The sequence below is a fragment of the Chiloscyllium punctatum genome, chromosome 46 (assembly GCF_047496795.1).
Source record: "Chiloscyllium punctatum isolate Juve2018m chromosome 46, sChiPun1.3, whole genome shotgun sequence".
In the NCBI taxonomy this organism is placed as follows: Eukaryota; Metazoa; Chordata; class Chondrichthyes; order Orectolobiformes; family Hemiscylliidae; genus Chiloscyllium; species Chiloscyllium punctatum.
The window spans coordinates 56,856,359-56,871,885 of record NC_092784.1 but is presented as its reverse complement, the minus strand read 5'-3'; the positions used below and the strand labels follow the sequence as shown (position 1 = coordinate 56,871,885).

At 46.0% G+C, this 15,527-nt stretch overlaps 1 protein-coding gene across 7 annotated transcripts in view; it reads left to right on the top strand.

Moving 5' to 3' along the window:
* The window catches only part of LOC140468138 (nuclear receptor subfamily 5 group A member 2-like), a 60,548-nt gene that overhangs the window by 746 nt on the left and 44,275 nt on the right, over nucleotides 1–15,527 (top strand). For 2 of the 7 annotated variants that reach the window (XM_072564341.1, XM_072564335.1), the window contains exon 1: nucleotides 5,478–5,808. The exons of 1 other annotated variant lie outside the window; for it this stretch is intronic. In XM_072564341.1, the coding sequence (XP_072420442.1) occupies nucleotides 5,745–5,808 (64 nt within the window). In that variant the 5' untranslated portion in view covers nucleotides 5,478–5,744. Of the gene's footprint in view, nucleotides 1–5,477; nucleotides 5,809–10,795; nucleotides 10,825–12,052; nucleotides 12,185–15,527 lie in introns of those variants that run through there. 4 more of the 7 variants (XM_072564340.1, XM_072564334.1, XM_072564338.1 and 1 more) reach the window with 3 other exon arrangements.

The following is a 15,527-nucleotide window of genomic DNA, read 5'->3' as shown; positions in this document are numbered from 1 at the left end:
CGTGACAGCAACTGGTGGAAAACCTGAAAAGGGGGACACTCATTTTATCAGAGAGTTTGGCCCCTACTGCAATATTGATGCCAATCAACCAGATCTTATTTCATGGTCAAAGCCTTTTTCAGTCATATTAGTGCATATTTCAATCAAAGTCTTGAGTGTAGGTACTATATTCTTCCTGAATGCCCTCCCAGTGTTGTCTCCCTGCCTATCTATTAGCTATGTAGTATGGTGATGGTAAACTGACTGTAGCAATGGATGTTCCAATGAAGGAAGACAGCGGTCCCTCGTCCAATGTGGTTGCTATGCACTTACTAAACTAATGATTGGCTCGTTCTGCTCCTTTCAATATTACGGTGCTCCTAATGAATTTCCCCATCTTCAGAGGAATGGTATTCCCACTTGGTGCTTGGAGGTTACTCTCCCCTGACCTGCACCCTGAACAATCCCTATCACAGAAATCGAGAGTGGGGATCTGTGGAGACTGAGACAGATCTGGCCAGGGTTCCCTACAATCCCCATTGAGAGCCCAGTGATGTCTGGCTGAAGTGACGGAGGGGTGCAGATTGAGGGTTAGACCTTACATTAGGCCAGGTGCCTGGCAGACTACTCTCGGTCACCATCTGGCGAACATCTGAGGAGACATCAACAATACAGACCAGTACCAAAACAGAATGGGACTGTCAAAGCTAATGAGGGTATTCTTAAAATCATAGCTGAGTACAATTTGAAACTGTAGTTCAATGTTAACAATATGCACAGGGGTACACATGTCCCTCTATAGAATCCCAGAAAATTAGTTCAATTATTCCAACTTCTTTGATCGCATTACAGGTGGACGTCCATAAGACTTCAGTACCCAAGAGACTGGGTTTCATATCCATTAGCAAATAAAGGCAAAATATGGTCCCTCAGCACCATATTTTCATCAGAGAAAGAGAGAGAGAGAGAGACCATGTGGTTTAACCTGAGGTGAAGGGAAAGGTTGAGGAAGAGAGCCCTTCCTGATAACCTCTGACTGTGTGGGAATTGAACCTGCACTTTTGGTCTCACCCTCTGTAAACTGACTGGCCAGCCGACTGAGCGATCCAACTCCCTTTGGAAAATTGGGATCATAAGAATTAAGAACAGGGTAGGTCATTTGTCCCATCAGTGAGATCCTGGCTGATTTGGTTATGGCCTGAGGACACTTTCTATAACCTTGGACACAGTTATCAATTAAAAACCTATCTAACTTAGCCCTGAATAAAACAAAGGACCCAGTCTTCACCATCATTCAGGGGAAGAGCATTCAGCACACGAATGATTCTTTGAGAGAGAAAAACACTTCTCATCTGTTTTTTCACAGAATCGCTATAATATAGAAACAGGCCATTTGGCCTAACAAGACCACACCAATGTTCCGAAGAGTAACCCACCAACACCCATTCCCCTACCCTATAACTCTACATTTACCCCTGACTCATGCACCTAACGTACACATCCTTGATCACTATGGACAATTTAGCATGGCCGATTCACCTAATGTGCACTTTTTTGGACTGTGGGAGGAAACCAGAGCACCCTTAAAAGGGAAAGCACTTTAGCTATGTCTCACAGTTTGAACCTCCCCCCATAAAAGGAACCATTTACCCTTCCAGTCCCCTCCAGACTGAAATTATACAATTTGGAGTTTCTTGGATCAGTAGTTCAGAGGAGTTATGACATACCTCTGGAGCAGCTGGAATCTTGAATCTGGGACACCTGACTCAGAGGTAGTGGCACTACCACCACACCTCATGTATCCCTGTGTAATCATGTAATTGTGAACAATGGTGTAATTGTGAACAATCAATGAATGTGCACTTTCCATACTGGTGGAAGCTCTCACTGAATGGGCTAATAACCCCTGGCTTATGGCTAGCAGAAGCGTGTGAGAGAGAGAGTGAGAGAGAACAAGAGAGAGAGAAAGAGTGAGAGACAATGAGAGAGACAGAGAACGAGATGGAGAGAAAGAGAGAGAGAGACAGCGAGAGAGAAACAGACGAGAGAGGGAGAGAGAGAAAGAGAGACAGATAGAGAGGGAGCGATAGAGAGACAGGGAGAGAGAGACAGATTGAGAGAGAGAGAGAAAGATAGAGAGAGTGAGAAATAGAGTGAGAGAGAAAAAGAGACAGACAGAAAGAGAGAGTGAGAGAGACAAACAGAGATAGATAGAAAGGGAGAGATAGAGAGACAGGGAGAGAGAGAAAGAGAGAAAGACAGAGAGAGTGAGAAATAGAGACACAAAAAGAGACAGACAGAAAGAGATAGGGTGAGAGAGAAAGAGAGACAGATAGAGAGGGAGAGATAGAGAGACAGGGAGAAAGATAGAGACAAAAAGAGGGAGAGAAATAGAGAGAGAGAGATAGAGTGAAAAAGAGAGAGAGACAGGAACATTCAGGACACAAACACAAAGCAGTGGTATGCTATTATCACAACAAACTTTTTAAAGTATCTGACCACTCCAATTCATTAAGTAACTTAAGATGTGAGACGTAAAATGATATTCTGCCATTCTCTGTAAAGGTAGAGTATCGATCTGTTGGGCAGTTGTACAGTTTCTACACAATGACTGATGACTGATCAAAGAATGTGGCCTTGGGTTTGTTAACTCAAGGCTGTTGGCCATTCCATTTCATTAGTGCAATAATCCAAAGTACAAATTTATAGTCAAGTGTTCTCATTGGTGCTTTGAAAATCATACTATAGCTTCAATTGGACTCCACCTGTGTTTTGTTTATTAGGGCTGGGGCATGTCATGTTTATCTTTCACTCCTATCATGTGTTAGGGTACATTATGACCAAAAAAAGCAGTTTCCTGCAACCACAGCTGAACAGCAGTTAGATCGATAGTGCAACGATAATTGTTAATATCTCAAACATAGCATTAAACTATTACTAACCCAAGATGGATGGAGGGGATGTGGGGTGGGTGCTGGCTAAAATTTAATTGTCAGTGCATTCTTTCGATCTGAATTTGTTATTTCCCCATGAGCTGCAAATTTACATTTATATAATGCCCATGGCTTCCTCAGGTGTATGAAGCAAAATTGAGGTGGAATCTTTCTACTCCCAGAGGCAGTGGGTATGTGTTCAGGAAGGCAACTTCATTGGGTGGGATGGTGATATCTCAAAACCATGCCTCCTTCACTCTCCACCCAAATGCAGTTCTGGCTGGGAAATGTCAAACTTCTCACCTCATCTTCGATTGAGGTCCTTACGTAGTCAATCAATGACTATGTAAAGCCTATTCCTCCCCCTCCTCTCCCCCCAAACTGGAAATGTGGTTAACTCTAAACTGCTCTCTGGGCAATTAGGGATTGGCAATAAATACTGGCCTGGCCAGCAACGCCCATGTTCCTGTGAATGAATATTAAAATAAAAACCACCATAGCAACCATGTCAACCATAGCAACCATGACTGCAAGAACCACCAAGCCTCTGATTGGCCAGTACCTGTGGCGAGGTGGGATTTCCACTCGCGGGAAGTTGATAAGAGAGAGCGAGTCCCATGCTACCTTCAATCTGCCTTTGATGTCCACAGTGGGCCATATTTATCAGGTTAACCATGCCGTCTGGGACTATGGTCTTGAGAGTTCTCGTGACCATCCAGCAGCCTCTCTGCCCACAGACTACCAGAATCGATTCCGCAGTTGGAGGGATTTGACTTTCCGATGATTCGGCTGTTACTCCTGTTCCACTGTGGTGTAACCACTGTGGAAATATCCTTCTGGGGTGGTGGGGAGAGGCGACACATACAACAGTGCACAAGATTAGGCCATTTGGCCCTTTGAGCCTGCACTAGCATTCAGCATGATCACGGCTGATTGTCTTATGCAACACCCCATCCTGTTTTGTTCCCACACCCTTCCATGCCTTAACTCGAACAATGTATCTCTCTCCCTTTCTTGTCTTCTGTGGTGGACAATCCCACAGGTTCACTAGCCTCTGAGTGAAGAAATGTTTACTCATCTCAGTCCGAAATGGCCTAACCCGTATCCTAAGACTGCGTCCCCTGGTTTTGGAGCCCCCAATCAGGGAGGAAACTACATCCCCTTGCAAGCGTTATGTCCTGACTTGTTAGAATTTTACATGTTTCAAACAGATAACCCTCTCATCTTTTTAATCTCTGGTCAGTACAGATCCAATTGAACCAATCTCACCTCATATGCCTGTCCCTCCCCAGTATTAACCTGGTGAACTTACAATGCACTCCCTCTGTGGCAAGGACATCTTCAATTAAGTAAAGAGACCAAAGATGCGCGCAGTACTCCAGATGTGGTCTTGCCAGAGTCCTGTACAACTGCAGTAAGGCTACGCTACTTCTGAACTCAAGCACAACACAGACCCTGAGGAATAACCATCAGTTGTAGCAAAATCCCATCTGCTTTTCCAGAAATCTGCCATCAGTTAAGCCACAATGAATGGCACAGCAGATTCAATGGGCCGAATGTTCTATTACTGCTCCTGTGGTCTTACCTTTCCTCAGGCTGGCCTACTTGTGAATCCAGACCCGTGCTTGATTCTTAGCTGCCCTCGGAAATAGGCCAAGCTGCCCACTCAGTTCCAGGGCATAATGGGGATTAGCAGCAAGTGCTGGTCTCACCCCAGCGATGCCCACGTTCCATCCGAGAATAAAACAATTCAAACGTGGGCAGGGATCACCCAACCCACCCAGTCGCGGACTGCACCAAAGTTATGCCACTCTTGCGCTAGGCAAAACAAAAACGAGGATATGAGACACTGAAACGCTCTTCTTTAATCTCTGAGTCAGTCACATTAGTTATCTGTGGCGACCACTTTACAATCACCCAGGGCATCATCCACAGGGTCTCAATTTAGAACGGAAATGAGGAGACATTTCTTCAGCCAGAGAGTGGTGGGCCTGTGGGATTCATTGCCACGGCGCGCAGTGGAGGCCGGGACGTTAAACGCAGAGATTGATAAATTCTTGACTTTGTGGCAGAGGTTGATAAATTCTTGATCTCGCAAGGAATTAAGGGCTAGGGGGAGAGTGCGGGTCAGTGGAGTTGAAATGCCTATCAGCCATGATTGAATGGCGGAGTGGACTCGATGGGCCGAATGGCCTTACTTCCACCCCTATGTCTTATGGTTTTATGGCATCTTATTAACTGGAAATCTAATAATCTAACATTGGCTAAGTCTTTAATTTGGGATGACCAAATCCCAATGAAAATGATTAGAACGTTCCAGGGATTGACGTTTATTGCAACTCTCCGAGAAAGCCTGCCGAACTGCCTTTCAAGCCTCCTGTAAATTTGATGAGATGGGTATTTGGAAAAGACTTCAGCTCCGGTTTCTTGGAATCGTCGAGTTAATCATTTTTCTTTCTCTTCCCAATCGGTCAACAAAACCCTATCTCTTATTTGTCTTTGGTACAAACAGACACACACACACACACATTTCAAATGAATGCTCGCTTGGCAGGTTTAGTTTTGTAAACTAGGCCTAAACCCAGGCGGCAGGCCTACGGATCTCATCTGATTATCCAGCCTATCTTTAGGTGGAGTTTCAATTTATTGTATCTCAGCAATCAGGAGGTGGGCAAAGTCCAGTTTGCCCAATGTGTGATGGACGAGGGAAGCATTCATTTACTTTTACTTTGATCATCAGTCGAATTTCTTCTGCCGTGAAGAGCGAGGATTAATTGTGAAGACTTTCTCACTGGACTGCTCTGTATAATGTGCAGCACAGACTGATAGACTATGTCAGTGAGCTGGACCGGAGATGCACCGCAGGCGTTACCCACAGAGGAGTCGTTTGATTCAAGTGAGTATAGCCCTGTTCAGCTTCTCAGTCGGACGAGTGCGTCAGGATTTCTTTTATAAGTTTAGCCTTCATGACAAGGGAAGGGCAATTTGAGGGCTGCTTTATGCAAGGGCCAAAGGTCGTGAGTTCATGTCCCAGTCCTACTCAGTGGTCAAACTCACCGATTTCAACTCTGCTCGGTGAATGAGATCCCCCTCGGGTCACTGGGGGCATAATCAGCTGGTGTGACGGGCTCTCCTTTCATGTGGTGGGGAGGGCGAATGGGAGGCGGGGCAGGGGAGGGGGTTGAACAAGAGGAATAATCCCTCAGCAAATTGACAAAGCAAGAGCCAATACTGTGAAGCATCCTGGAGGACAAGAGTCATACAGATTAAGAAAGGCTCGTTCAAAGGTGTGGATTATACAGATATGAGATACCATTTCTAGTGCAGCCAGGATGGTTTGGTTTGAGCTGTTCCTCATTTTAGCTGTCATCCGATTGGATTCGCTTGATCAGGCTAAAGTTAGGAATAGTTACAACACCAGATCAAAAACTCTTGTTTGGAATTTCTCTACAGGATGTTTCACATCCGATTTTCAAATTAATTGTAAACAGATGCAGCATTTCCGACATTAACAGCTCTTCATTCCCCCATCCATGCCTTGGTTCCCTTCATGTTTCACCACTTTAAGCGAGAAGACACAGGGTACTCAGTCCACCCCGTCAACTCTGTTTCTCCGCGAGATCATGGCTGATCTGATCATCCTCAATAAACGCCGAAGATCCGAACCAACAACAGAAATTGCTGGAGAAACTCAGCAGGTCTGGCAGCATCTGTAGAGAGAGAGAGAGAGAGGTGGAGCTAATGGTTCGGGTCTGGTGACTCTTCATCAGAACGGGGCCACCGGTTTCGAAATGCTAACGTTGCTTCTGTCTCCACCAACGCTGGCAGACCTGCTGAGATTCTCCAGCATTCTTCTGAGTGTGCTCAGTTCAGATATTGGTCATCTGAGGATAATCTCTCTCAATCGGGAAAGCTGCCAAGACATGTTTTATGCTTGTTACGCAGACCAGATACATTGCAGCCCCAGGTTACCATGTTGTGTATTGAATGCCCTGTTAAGGTGCAATTAATAACCCATCGGTGCCCACTTCAGAACCAGTTACCAGTTTGTTAGCAAACGAGGGTGGGTAATGGGAAAGGGTAATATTCCTGGGCCTGACTGAGGCCCTTGGCATGAGGAAAGCAGGGACTCAATCGTAACCCCACTCCCTTCCCCCCCACTGCCAACCCCCACTCTATCCCCAACTCTAGCTGTCAACTCCCATTCTGCCCCCTGACCATGACTCACTAGCTCCCCTTCCTTCCCCACCATGGCCTGAGTCCCTCACTGACCCTGGACCCTTGGGTGGATGTGTGACCAGACCCCCTCTCCCAGAGGCATGGACCTGGCTAAGGAGAGCTGCCTGCTTCTGATTGGCTGGAAGCTGTTGGGGATGGGCGTGGAGGTTTTTGTGGGTGGGTGGGGCAAACTTTTACATATGTCCCGAGGAGAGTCTGTGTAAGTGTCTGACTGGCACATCTTCCCCATTGGCCTCCCAACAGCTGGTGAGGCAAAGCCACCTCTCATAGGCCTGAATGAGTGTAACACCAATAAACTCAAGAGACAAAGAGAAATAGAAGGTTGTTGTAATAGGACGAGGTGAAGTAGCGCAGGGTGGTCTTGTATGACGAATAAGCATCGTCATTGATTAAATGGCTTGTCTGTAGTTATTTTAATCAGCCTGTTTCCACATACTATAACATCCATGATGGGATTTGAACTGGAAACATCATGCCCTGAGATAGGGACACTACCACATGCACCACCAATGCCCAATGGCCAGCCCATATACTGCATTTCAGCTGTAACCAACATCATGAAATCCAGTGGAGGAGAGAGTCAATAGATGTGAGTCTGGAAAAGCACAGCAGGTCAGACAGCATGTGGGGAGAGAGAAAGTCAACATTTCAGGCGGAAACATTGAACGTTGACTTCCCTGCTCCTTGGAAGCTGTCTGACCTGCTGTGCTTTTCCGGCTCCACATCTATTAACTCTTGCTTCCAGCATCTGCAGTCCTCACTGTCTCCAAATCGCTGAACCCGATGATCTGCTCATTGTCACATTGCTGCCTGTGGGACCTCACTGTGCAGAAACTAGCTGTCAGCTGGCCTCAATTACAACAGTGACTATTCCTTGAAAATGACTCACTGGCCATAAGGACTTTGGGACAGTGGTTGTATCACTAGGAGGATGTGACGGTGCAGGGGTTTCAGATGAATAATGCTGCTGTGCGTCTTAATGACTGGCGTGGTCTTGCTGGGCTGGACCTGTTTCTGTCCTGTGGGCGTGTGGCCAATCTCCATCTTCCTACTTCCAAATCAAGTTCATCTCACAGTTGGGTCAGGGCATGGTGGGCTAACTGACTTAGACTGGCCAACAATACCCTCCCGTAGGCCAACACCATCAAACAATAATTGCTCATCCAAGAGGCATTTACCTGATTTATTTATTCTCTCACGGGCTGTGGGCATCTTTGGCCACACCAACAGCTTTTGCCCATTGCTTCCCAGTGGGTAAAACCATTAGAAGGCAGCATACTTGGAAATGAATATGCGGGACATATTGGAACTAGATTCTGAAGGCAACAAGGCTTTCATTCATCAATTTTTACAGTTTTACCTCCCTGATGATTGCTTTGGAAAAGGCGGTGGTAAGCTATGATCTTGAACAATGTGGGGTCAGATTGTCACAATGTCCTTAGGGAGGGACTTCCAGGATTTTCACTCAGCAACACTGATGGAACAGTGGTATATTTCCAAGTCAGGATAGAGGGGAACTTGCACGTGGTGATGTTCTCACGTCTCTGCAGCCCTTGTCCATCAAGATGCTGGAGGTCAAGAGTTTGGAACATTCTGTCCAGAAGCCTTGATGAGTTGTTAGGTTCATCTTGTGAATGACTTACACTGCTGCCTTTGTGTATCAGTGATGAGGAGAATGCGGCTTAAGGTGATGGACGTTAATTTGCAGCTTACTTTGTCCTGGATGGTGTTGAGCTTCTTGAGTGTTGTTGGAGCTACACTCATCAAGGCAAGTGAGGAGTATTCCACCACACTCCAGACCTGGAGTCATAGAGTCATTAAGTCATATAGCAGGGAAAAGACCATTCAGCCCAACCAGTCCATGCCAACCAAATTCCCAAACTAAACTAGTCCTTCCTGCCTGCTCTTTTACCACCTTTCATGTCTTTTACCACTTCCTCAGGAAGTTCATCCCATACACGGACCACTCTCTGTGTAAAAATGTTGTCCCTCACTTTAATAATATGCCCCCTAGTGTTGAAATCCCCCATCCTGGGGAAAAGGTTGTTGTCCTTCACCTTGCCCATGCCCCTTATGATTTTATAAATCTCTATAAGGTCACCCACCACCCCCCCCCAACCTCCTACACTCAAGTGAAAAAAGTCCAAGCCTATCTAGCCTTTCCTGATAACTCAACCCAAGAGTGTGGTGCTACAAAAGTACAGCAGGTCAGCAGCATCCAAAGAGCAGGAGAATCGACGTTTTGGTCATAAGCCCTTCATCAGTATTCCTGATGAAGAGCTTTTGCCCGAAACATCAATTCTGCCCCTCCTTGGATGCTGCCTGACCTGCTGTGCTTTCCCAGCACCACACTTTCAACTCTGATCTCCAGCATCTGCAGTCCTCACTTTCTCCTTACAACTCAAACCTTCCATTCCTGGTAAATCTTTTCTGAACTCTCTGCAATTTAATTGTATCCACCCTATAGCAGGCCCACCAGAACTGCACACAGTACCCCAGAAGAGGCCTCACCAATATCCTGGACAACCTCAACGTGATGTCCCAACTCCTACCTTTAAAGCTTTGAGTAATGAAGGCAAGTGTGCTAAATACCTTCTTAACCACCCGGCCTACCTGTGATGCAAATTTCAAACAACCATGTACCTGAATCCCTCAGTCTCTGTGTTCCACAACACTACCCAGGACCCGACCATTAACTGTGTAAGTCCTGCCCTTGTTTGTTTGACCAAAATGCGATATTTGTGCCTGACTCAGGGGTGGACAGGTTTTGGGGACCTCGGAGGTGAGTTGCATGCTATAGAATCCCCAACTTCTTGTTGCATTGAAATGGTGAGCCCAGTTCAGTGTCTTGCCAGGAATGGCACCCATATGATGTTAGTAGGGGCATTCTGGGTTGGCAATGGCATGGGACAATGGTTCGGTTCTATCTTGTCGAAGATGGTGTGGTATGAATGATACCTGCCACTCATCATCCCGATGTTGTACAAGCCTTGCTTTATGTGGACACAGGCTGCTTCATTATCTGAGGAAGTCTGAATGGTGCTGAACACTGTGCAATCATCAGCGAGCATCCCCAGTTACTGAGCTTAGCAATGGACAGCAGCATGGTTAAATAGAGGAAGGAATACTCAATTGGCATGCTTTGGACATGATACCCCATCTCAAAGATAGGGCATCTAAATTCACACACCTAGTCCATGAAGCTGCCTTCCCTTCCAGTAATCGCTCAGCCTCCTGTGTTCTATAAAGTCATCACAAACAAATGCGAAGTTGCTGATAAGTTTGTAGACTTTAGATAACAGTCATCCTTTGAACTGCGCACAGCTGTAACCTTGTGCTCAGGAACAGTGTGGAGTTCAGGCTAAACTAGAAATCAATATGTGGCGCGTACAACAGATGGTTTGGTTGGAGCACCCTAACCCAGATAAGTCAGCACCCTTCCGCAGACAGAACCCACAACAGGTTTCCAAGACTCCAGGCCGAAGGGTCAACAAGTGTGGCGCTGGAAAAGCACAGCCGGTCAGGCAGCATCCAAGGAGCAGGAAGAGTCGACATTTCGAGCGTAAACTCCAGGCACCGTTAGGTTGTAGCAACCACAGTCGCAGCAGCGGGGAAAGCATTCCCATCTCTGATCAGATGCATAACGTGACGATTGTTGTGCTTGACCAACCAGGTGCCAAACACTTCCCTACTTTCCCATCTCCAACCCTTTTATAACGTTTTAAAATTTAAAAAGGGTAAAGTCCTACCAGACTATAGGGCTACTCTCTCATTAGACAGGGACGGTGGGAGTACTTTAACCTGAAGCTCACCACGCCTCAGGTGAGGGGAGAGGTTGGGAAGGTGAGTCCTTCATGGTAACTTCAGCCGATGTGGAAAGTGAACCCACACCCTGTTGGTACATCGTGAGCCAGTCAAACCAACCAACCTGCAACTTTGTGCTTACTCATTCGTGGAATGAGCAAGTCACTGTCTGGGCCGGAACTTATTACCTATTTCTAAATGCCCAAGGAATAGTTAAGTGCTGGCTGCGTTGCTGGTGAAGTCACATGTAGGCCAGACCCAGGCCCTGACAGATATTAAGTGGGGTTTTTGTGAGAATCGATAGTGGTTGTTATGAAGTCCCCTTTCGCATTTACGCTCCAGATTTTAATTTAAAATTGAATTCAGATTTGAGTCTTGAACCCATGCCCCAGAGTTGGGTTCCTGAGTTGTAGCCCAGTAATGTTGCCATTACAATAGTAACTTCCCGACCAAATGAGAAAAAATGGTGAAAATAAGTGAGGAACGAAGCTATTTATCTCATGCTCTGATGATTAATCTCCCAGATGTTGCTCACAGCAGTTTCCTGGAGATTAACCTTTAATCCCTGGAGAGACTGGGACAATCCTGAAGGACCTGACGGTATTGTGAACAATAGCCCAATTTGTAACTGGAAAACCTCTCTCATGTAGCACAATACTCTCGTTACAAGAATCATCCCCACTTTACACTGTCCACTGTATACCCATTTAATAGGCCTTGCTTTTTCATTTTCATTCTTTCTAATCCTCCCTTTGCCATTTTACACTGCGCTTCTCAGGTATAGTCAAGGAAACAGTGTCCTAAATGACAATTCAGAGACATTGTGGGGTCTAGCTAATAGAGTTTACATGCACCCTTAGGACAAATGAAGTAACATCATATTGATGCCAAATGACTCAAGTGAGTACTGACAGGGTTAATATGTTGGTAGAGGGAACTGTTCTCTGACACATTGGATGATATGGGACAACCCACAAATGACCAGTCACCATGTCAGTCCATTCAGTGTCCATGCCCCTCCTCCTCTTCCTATGGGGAGGGTTTCACTGCACGGCCCATGTAGTCACCGTAGTCTGACTCAAAGCCCTTTTATGTTGTCAGTGCACCGTGCAGTCCTGTGCTTGAGTGTAACTGGGAATTTAGTGGGTCTGCTATGTTACCAAACCTGGACACCGAATCCAACTTCATGTTCACTCAACAATCGGAATCAAACCGAATGTTGCTACAGAGTGAGTACAATTTACAGTAACTCTTCTTTATCTTTGCGAAGCCAGCTTGTAAATTTTAATTTCTTAAATGCGCTTTACGCTGATGAACCGCAAATCTATTAATTCCTTGCCCTTGAGCTCTCTAAGGGGACAACTTTAAATCACAGCTGAACAACTTGTGGGACTTTAGTTGGAACTCACAGAATGAGGCTGACACTAGATTCCAGGCAGCACTGACTTATTGTGACTTCATGCTGTAAGCTCAAAGCTTTGAATTTTCTGCGTTGGTAGGGTTTTTTCTTACTTCTTAGAAGTGAGACAGGTCATGGGGGAGTGTTAGGGTGCTTCTGGAAGAGTGTCAGTGGTTACAGGTGTTGCTCATACAGTAAATCATAGTATTGTCATGGTTCAGAAAAAGACCATTTTGTTCATGGTATCCGAGCATTTTAACTTAATGCCAATCTGCTGCCTTATTCCTGTAACCCTGTTTCGATTTAAATGATCATCCAACGCCACTCTTGAATGCATCGATTGAACCTGCCTCCACCACATTTCCAGGCAGTGCCCCTAACTACTCGCTATCTGATTCAACTTTCTCTCTCCTAGCAATCACTTCTTTTGTAAAACACTTGTGGTTCCCGCTCTGTTAGTGAATGGGAGTGGTCTCCCCCTGTCCAGGAGAAAGTGAGGACTGCAGACGCTGGAGATCAGAGCTGAAAATGTGTTGCTGGAAAAGCGCAGCAGGTCAGGCAGCATCCAAGGAGCAAGAGAATCGACGTTTCGGGCATGAGCCCTTCTTCAGGAATCTGAAGGTTCCTGAAGAAGGGCTCATGTCCGAAACGTCGATTCTCCTGCTCCTTGGATGCTGCCTGACCTGCTGCGCTTTTCCAGCAACACATTTTCAGCTCCCCCTGTCCAGGTCCTTGGATCAATCTGCAGTGATTATCTCACGATGACAGTATCTGTCACTCCGAAATACAATCCTTTTATATCTCAACATTCTGGCCCATTCTAAATATATTTGTACTTTTCAGGAAGACCCTGGTGCATTTGTTTCTTTAATTTACTTTAGTCAAGAGTACAGAGGGAGATTAGCTTCCAGCCCCACTCCCTTCCCCCTGTCCCTCTAGAAAGTCATGTTTTATATCCATTTCTGAGTCTACATTGTCAAAGTCAAGAGGGAATCATCCAGGAAGCTTTACATGTCGCTTGTAGACATTGGATATTGAGTAACCTGCTCACTGAACCATGTGTTGCTTCCTCTGTTTATCCGTCTGTTCCCACATACATGGAAGTTGAAAGTCCTCATAACATCAAGTTGGTGGTAAGACCAGACACAATTACGCAGTGTATGACCTGTTTGGCATAAGAGTGTGATGCCAATTCATAGTTGATTAATACTGATGCCACATGCATCTACCAACTCTCCCGACACCCACATGGATCACATAATTGGCACCCAACCAATTCTCTGGCACACTGGGCGGCTTCCTTTGAATGGCATCAGCTCTCCGCGAACTCAGATGTTGTGATGAGCGCAAGTTCACTTCGGCAGGAAGAAAAGAGGAGCTGAATATTATTCAAATGCAGGGAGCCACAAAAAGGGTTCAGAAAGGATTTACAAAGACGTTGTAGGGATTGGAGGGTTTGTGCTACAGGGAGAGGCTGAATAGGCTAGGGCTATTTTCCCTGGACCATCGGAGGCTGAGGGGTGACTGTGTAGAGATTTATAACATCATGAGGAGCATGGATACGGTGAATAGCCCCAGAGAATGGGGGGTCCGAAACTAGAGGGCATAGGTGAGAGAGGAAAGATTTAAAAGAGGCAACTTTTACACGCAGAGGGTGGTACGTGTATGGAATGAGTTGTCAGAGGATGTGGTGGAGGCTGGTACACTTACAACATTTACAAGGCATCTGGATGGGGGTATGAGTAGAAAGGGTTTAGAGGGATATGGGCCAAATGCTGGCAAATGGGACTAGATGAATTCAGGATATCTGCTCAGCATGGATCAGTTGGACCGAAGGTCCTGTTTCCATGCTGTACAGCTCTATATGACTGTATAACCTAGGGATTTGGGAGCATGAATGGCAAAAAGTTAGCATTCCAGTTCAGTGGGTGATAGGGAAGGCCAGTGGAATGTTGGCTTTCATTTCAAAGGGAATGGAACATAGAAGAATCAGGGAGGTTTATAAAACAGTAGTCAGGCAACAGCTGGAACACTGTGGACAGTTTTAGCTCCCTTACCCAAGGAGAGATAGACTAGCATTGGAGGCAGACCAGAGAAAGGTCACTCAGTTGATGCTGGAGGGATAGTTTCATGAGGAGGGGTTGAGTAGGTTGGGTCAGTACTTCAGGGAGTTTTGAAGAAAACTGGGTGGCATGGTGGCACAGTGGTTAGCACTGCTGCCTCACAGCGCCAGAGTCCCAGGTTCAATTCCTGCCTCGGGCAACTGTCTGTGTGTAGTTTGCACATTCTCCCTGTGTCTGTGTGGGTTTCCTCCGGGTGTTCTGGTTTCCTCCCACAGTCCAAAAATGTGCAGGTTAGGTGAACTGGCCGTGCTAAATTGCCCCTAGTGTTAGGTGTAGGGGAATGGGTCTGGGTGGGTTGCTCTTCGGAGGGTCGGTGTGGACTTGTTGGGCCGAAGGGCCTGTTTCCACACTGTAAGTAATCTAATCTAAAAGAATGAGCGGTGACAGTATCGAAGCATACCAGGACTTTTCAGGGCAAAAACAGAACATGCTGGAGAAACTCAGTAGGTCTGATGGCATCTGTAGAGAGAAAACACACAGTCCTTGGTGGTTCTAATGAGGGGTCACTGGACTCAAAATGTTAACTCTTTTTATTCTCTGCTGTCAGATCTGCTGAGTTTCTCCAGAAATTTCTGTTTTTGTTTCAGTTTTCCAGCATTTTTCAGTTCTTTGTTTTGTTTAACATTGATGTGGAGGTGCCAGTGTTGGACTGGAGTGTACATAATTAAAAATCACACAACGCCAGGTTATAGTCCAACAGGTTTATTTGGAAGCACTAGCTTTCGGAGCGCTGCTCCTTCATCAGGTGGCTAAGTCATAGCTTCACCAGACTAGTTACCGAACAAAGGAGCAGCGCTCCGATAGCTAGTGCTTCCAAACAAACCTATGACCTGGTATTGTGTGATTTTTAACTTTGTTTAATATTCTTAGGGAACTTGACAGGATAGATGCAGGAAGCTTATTTCCCCTTGTGGGAGAGTCTAGAGTCAGAGGGCATCATCTTGGAATGAGGGAGTCACACATTTGAGGAAGAATATCCTCTCTCAGAGTGTAGCGAATCTGTGGGAATTCTTTATTGCAAAGGGCTGGGTAAGTAAGTGTAGTGACGGC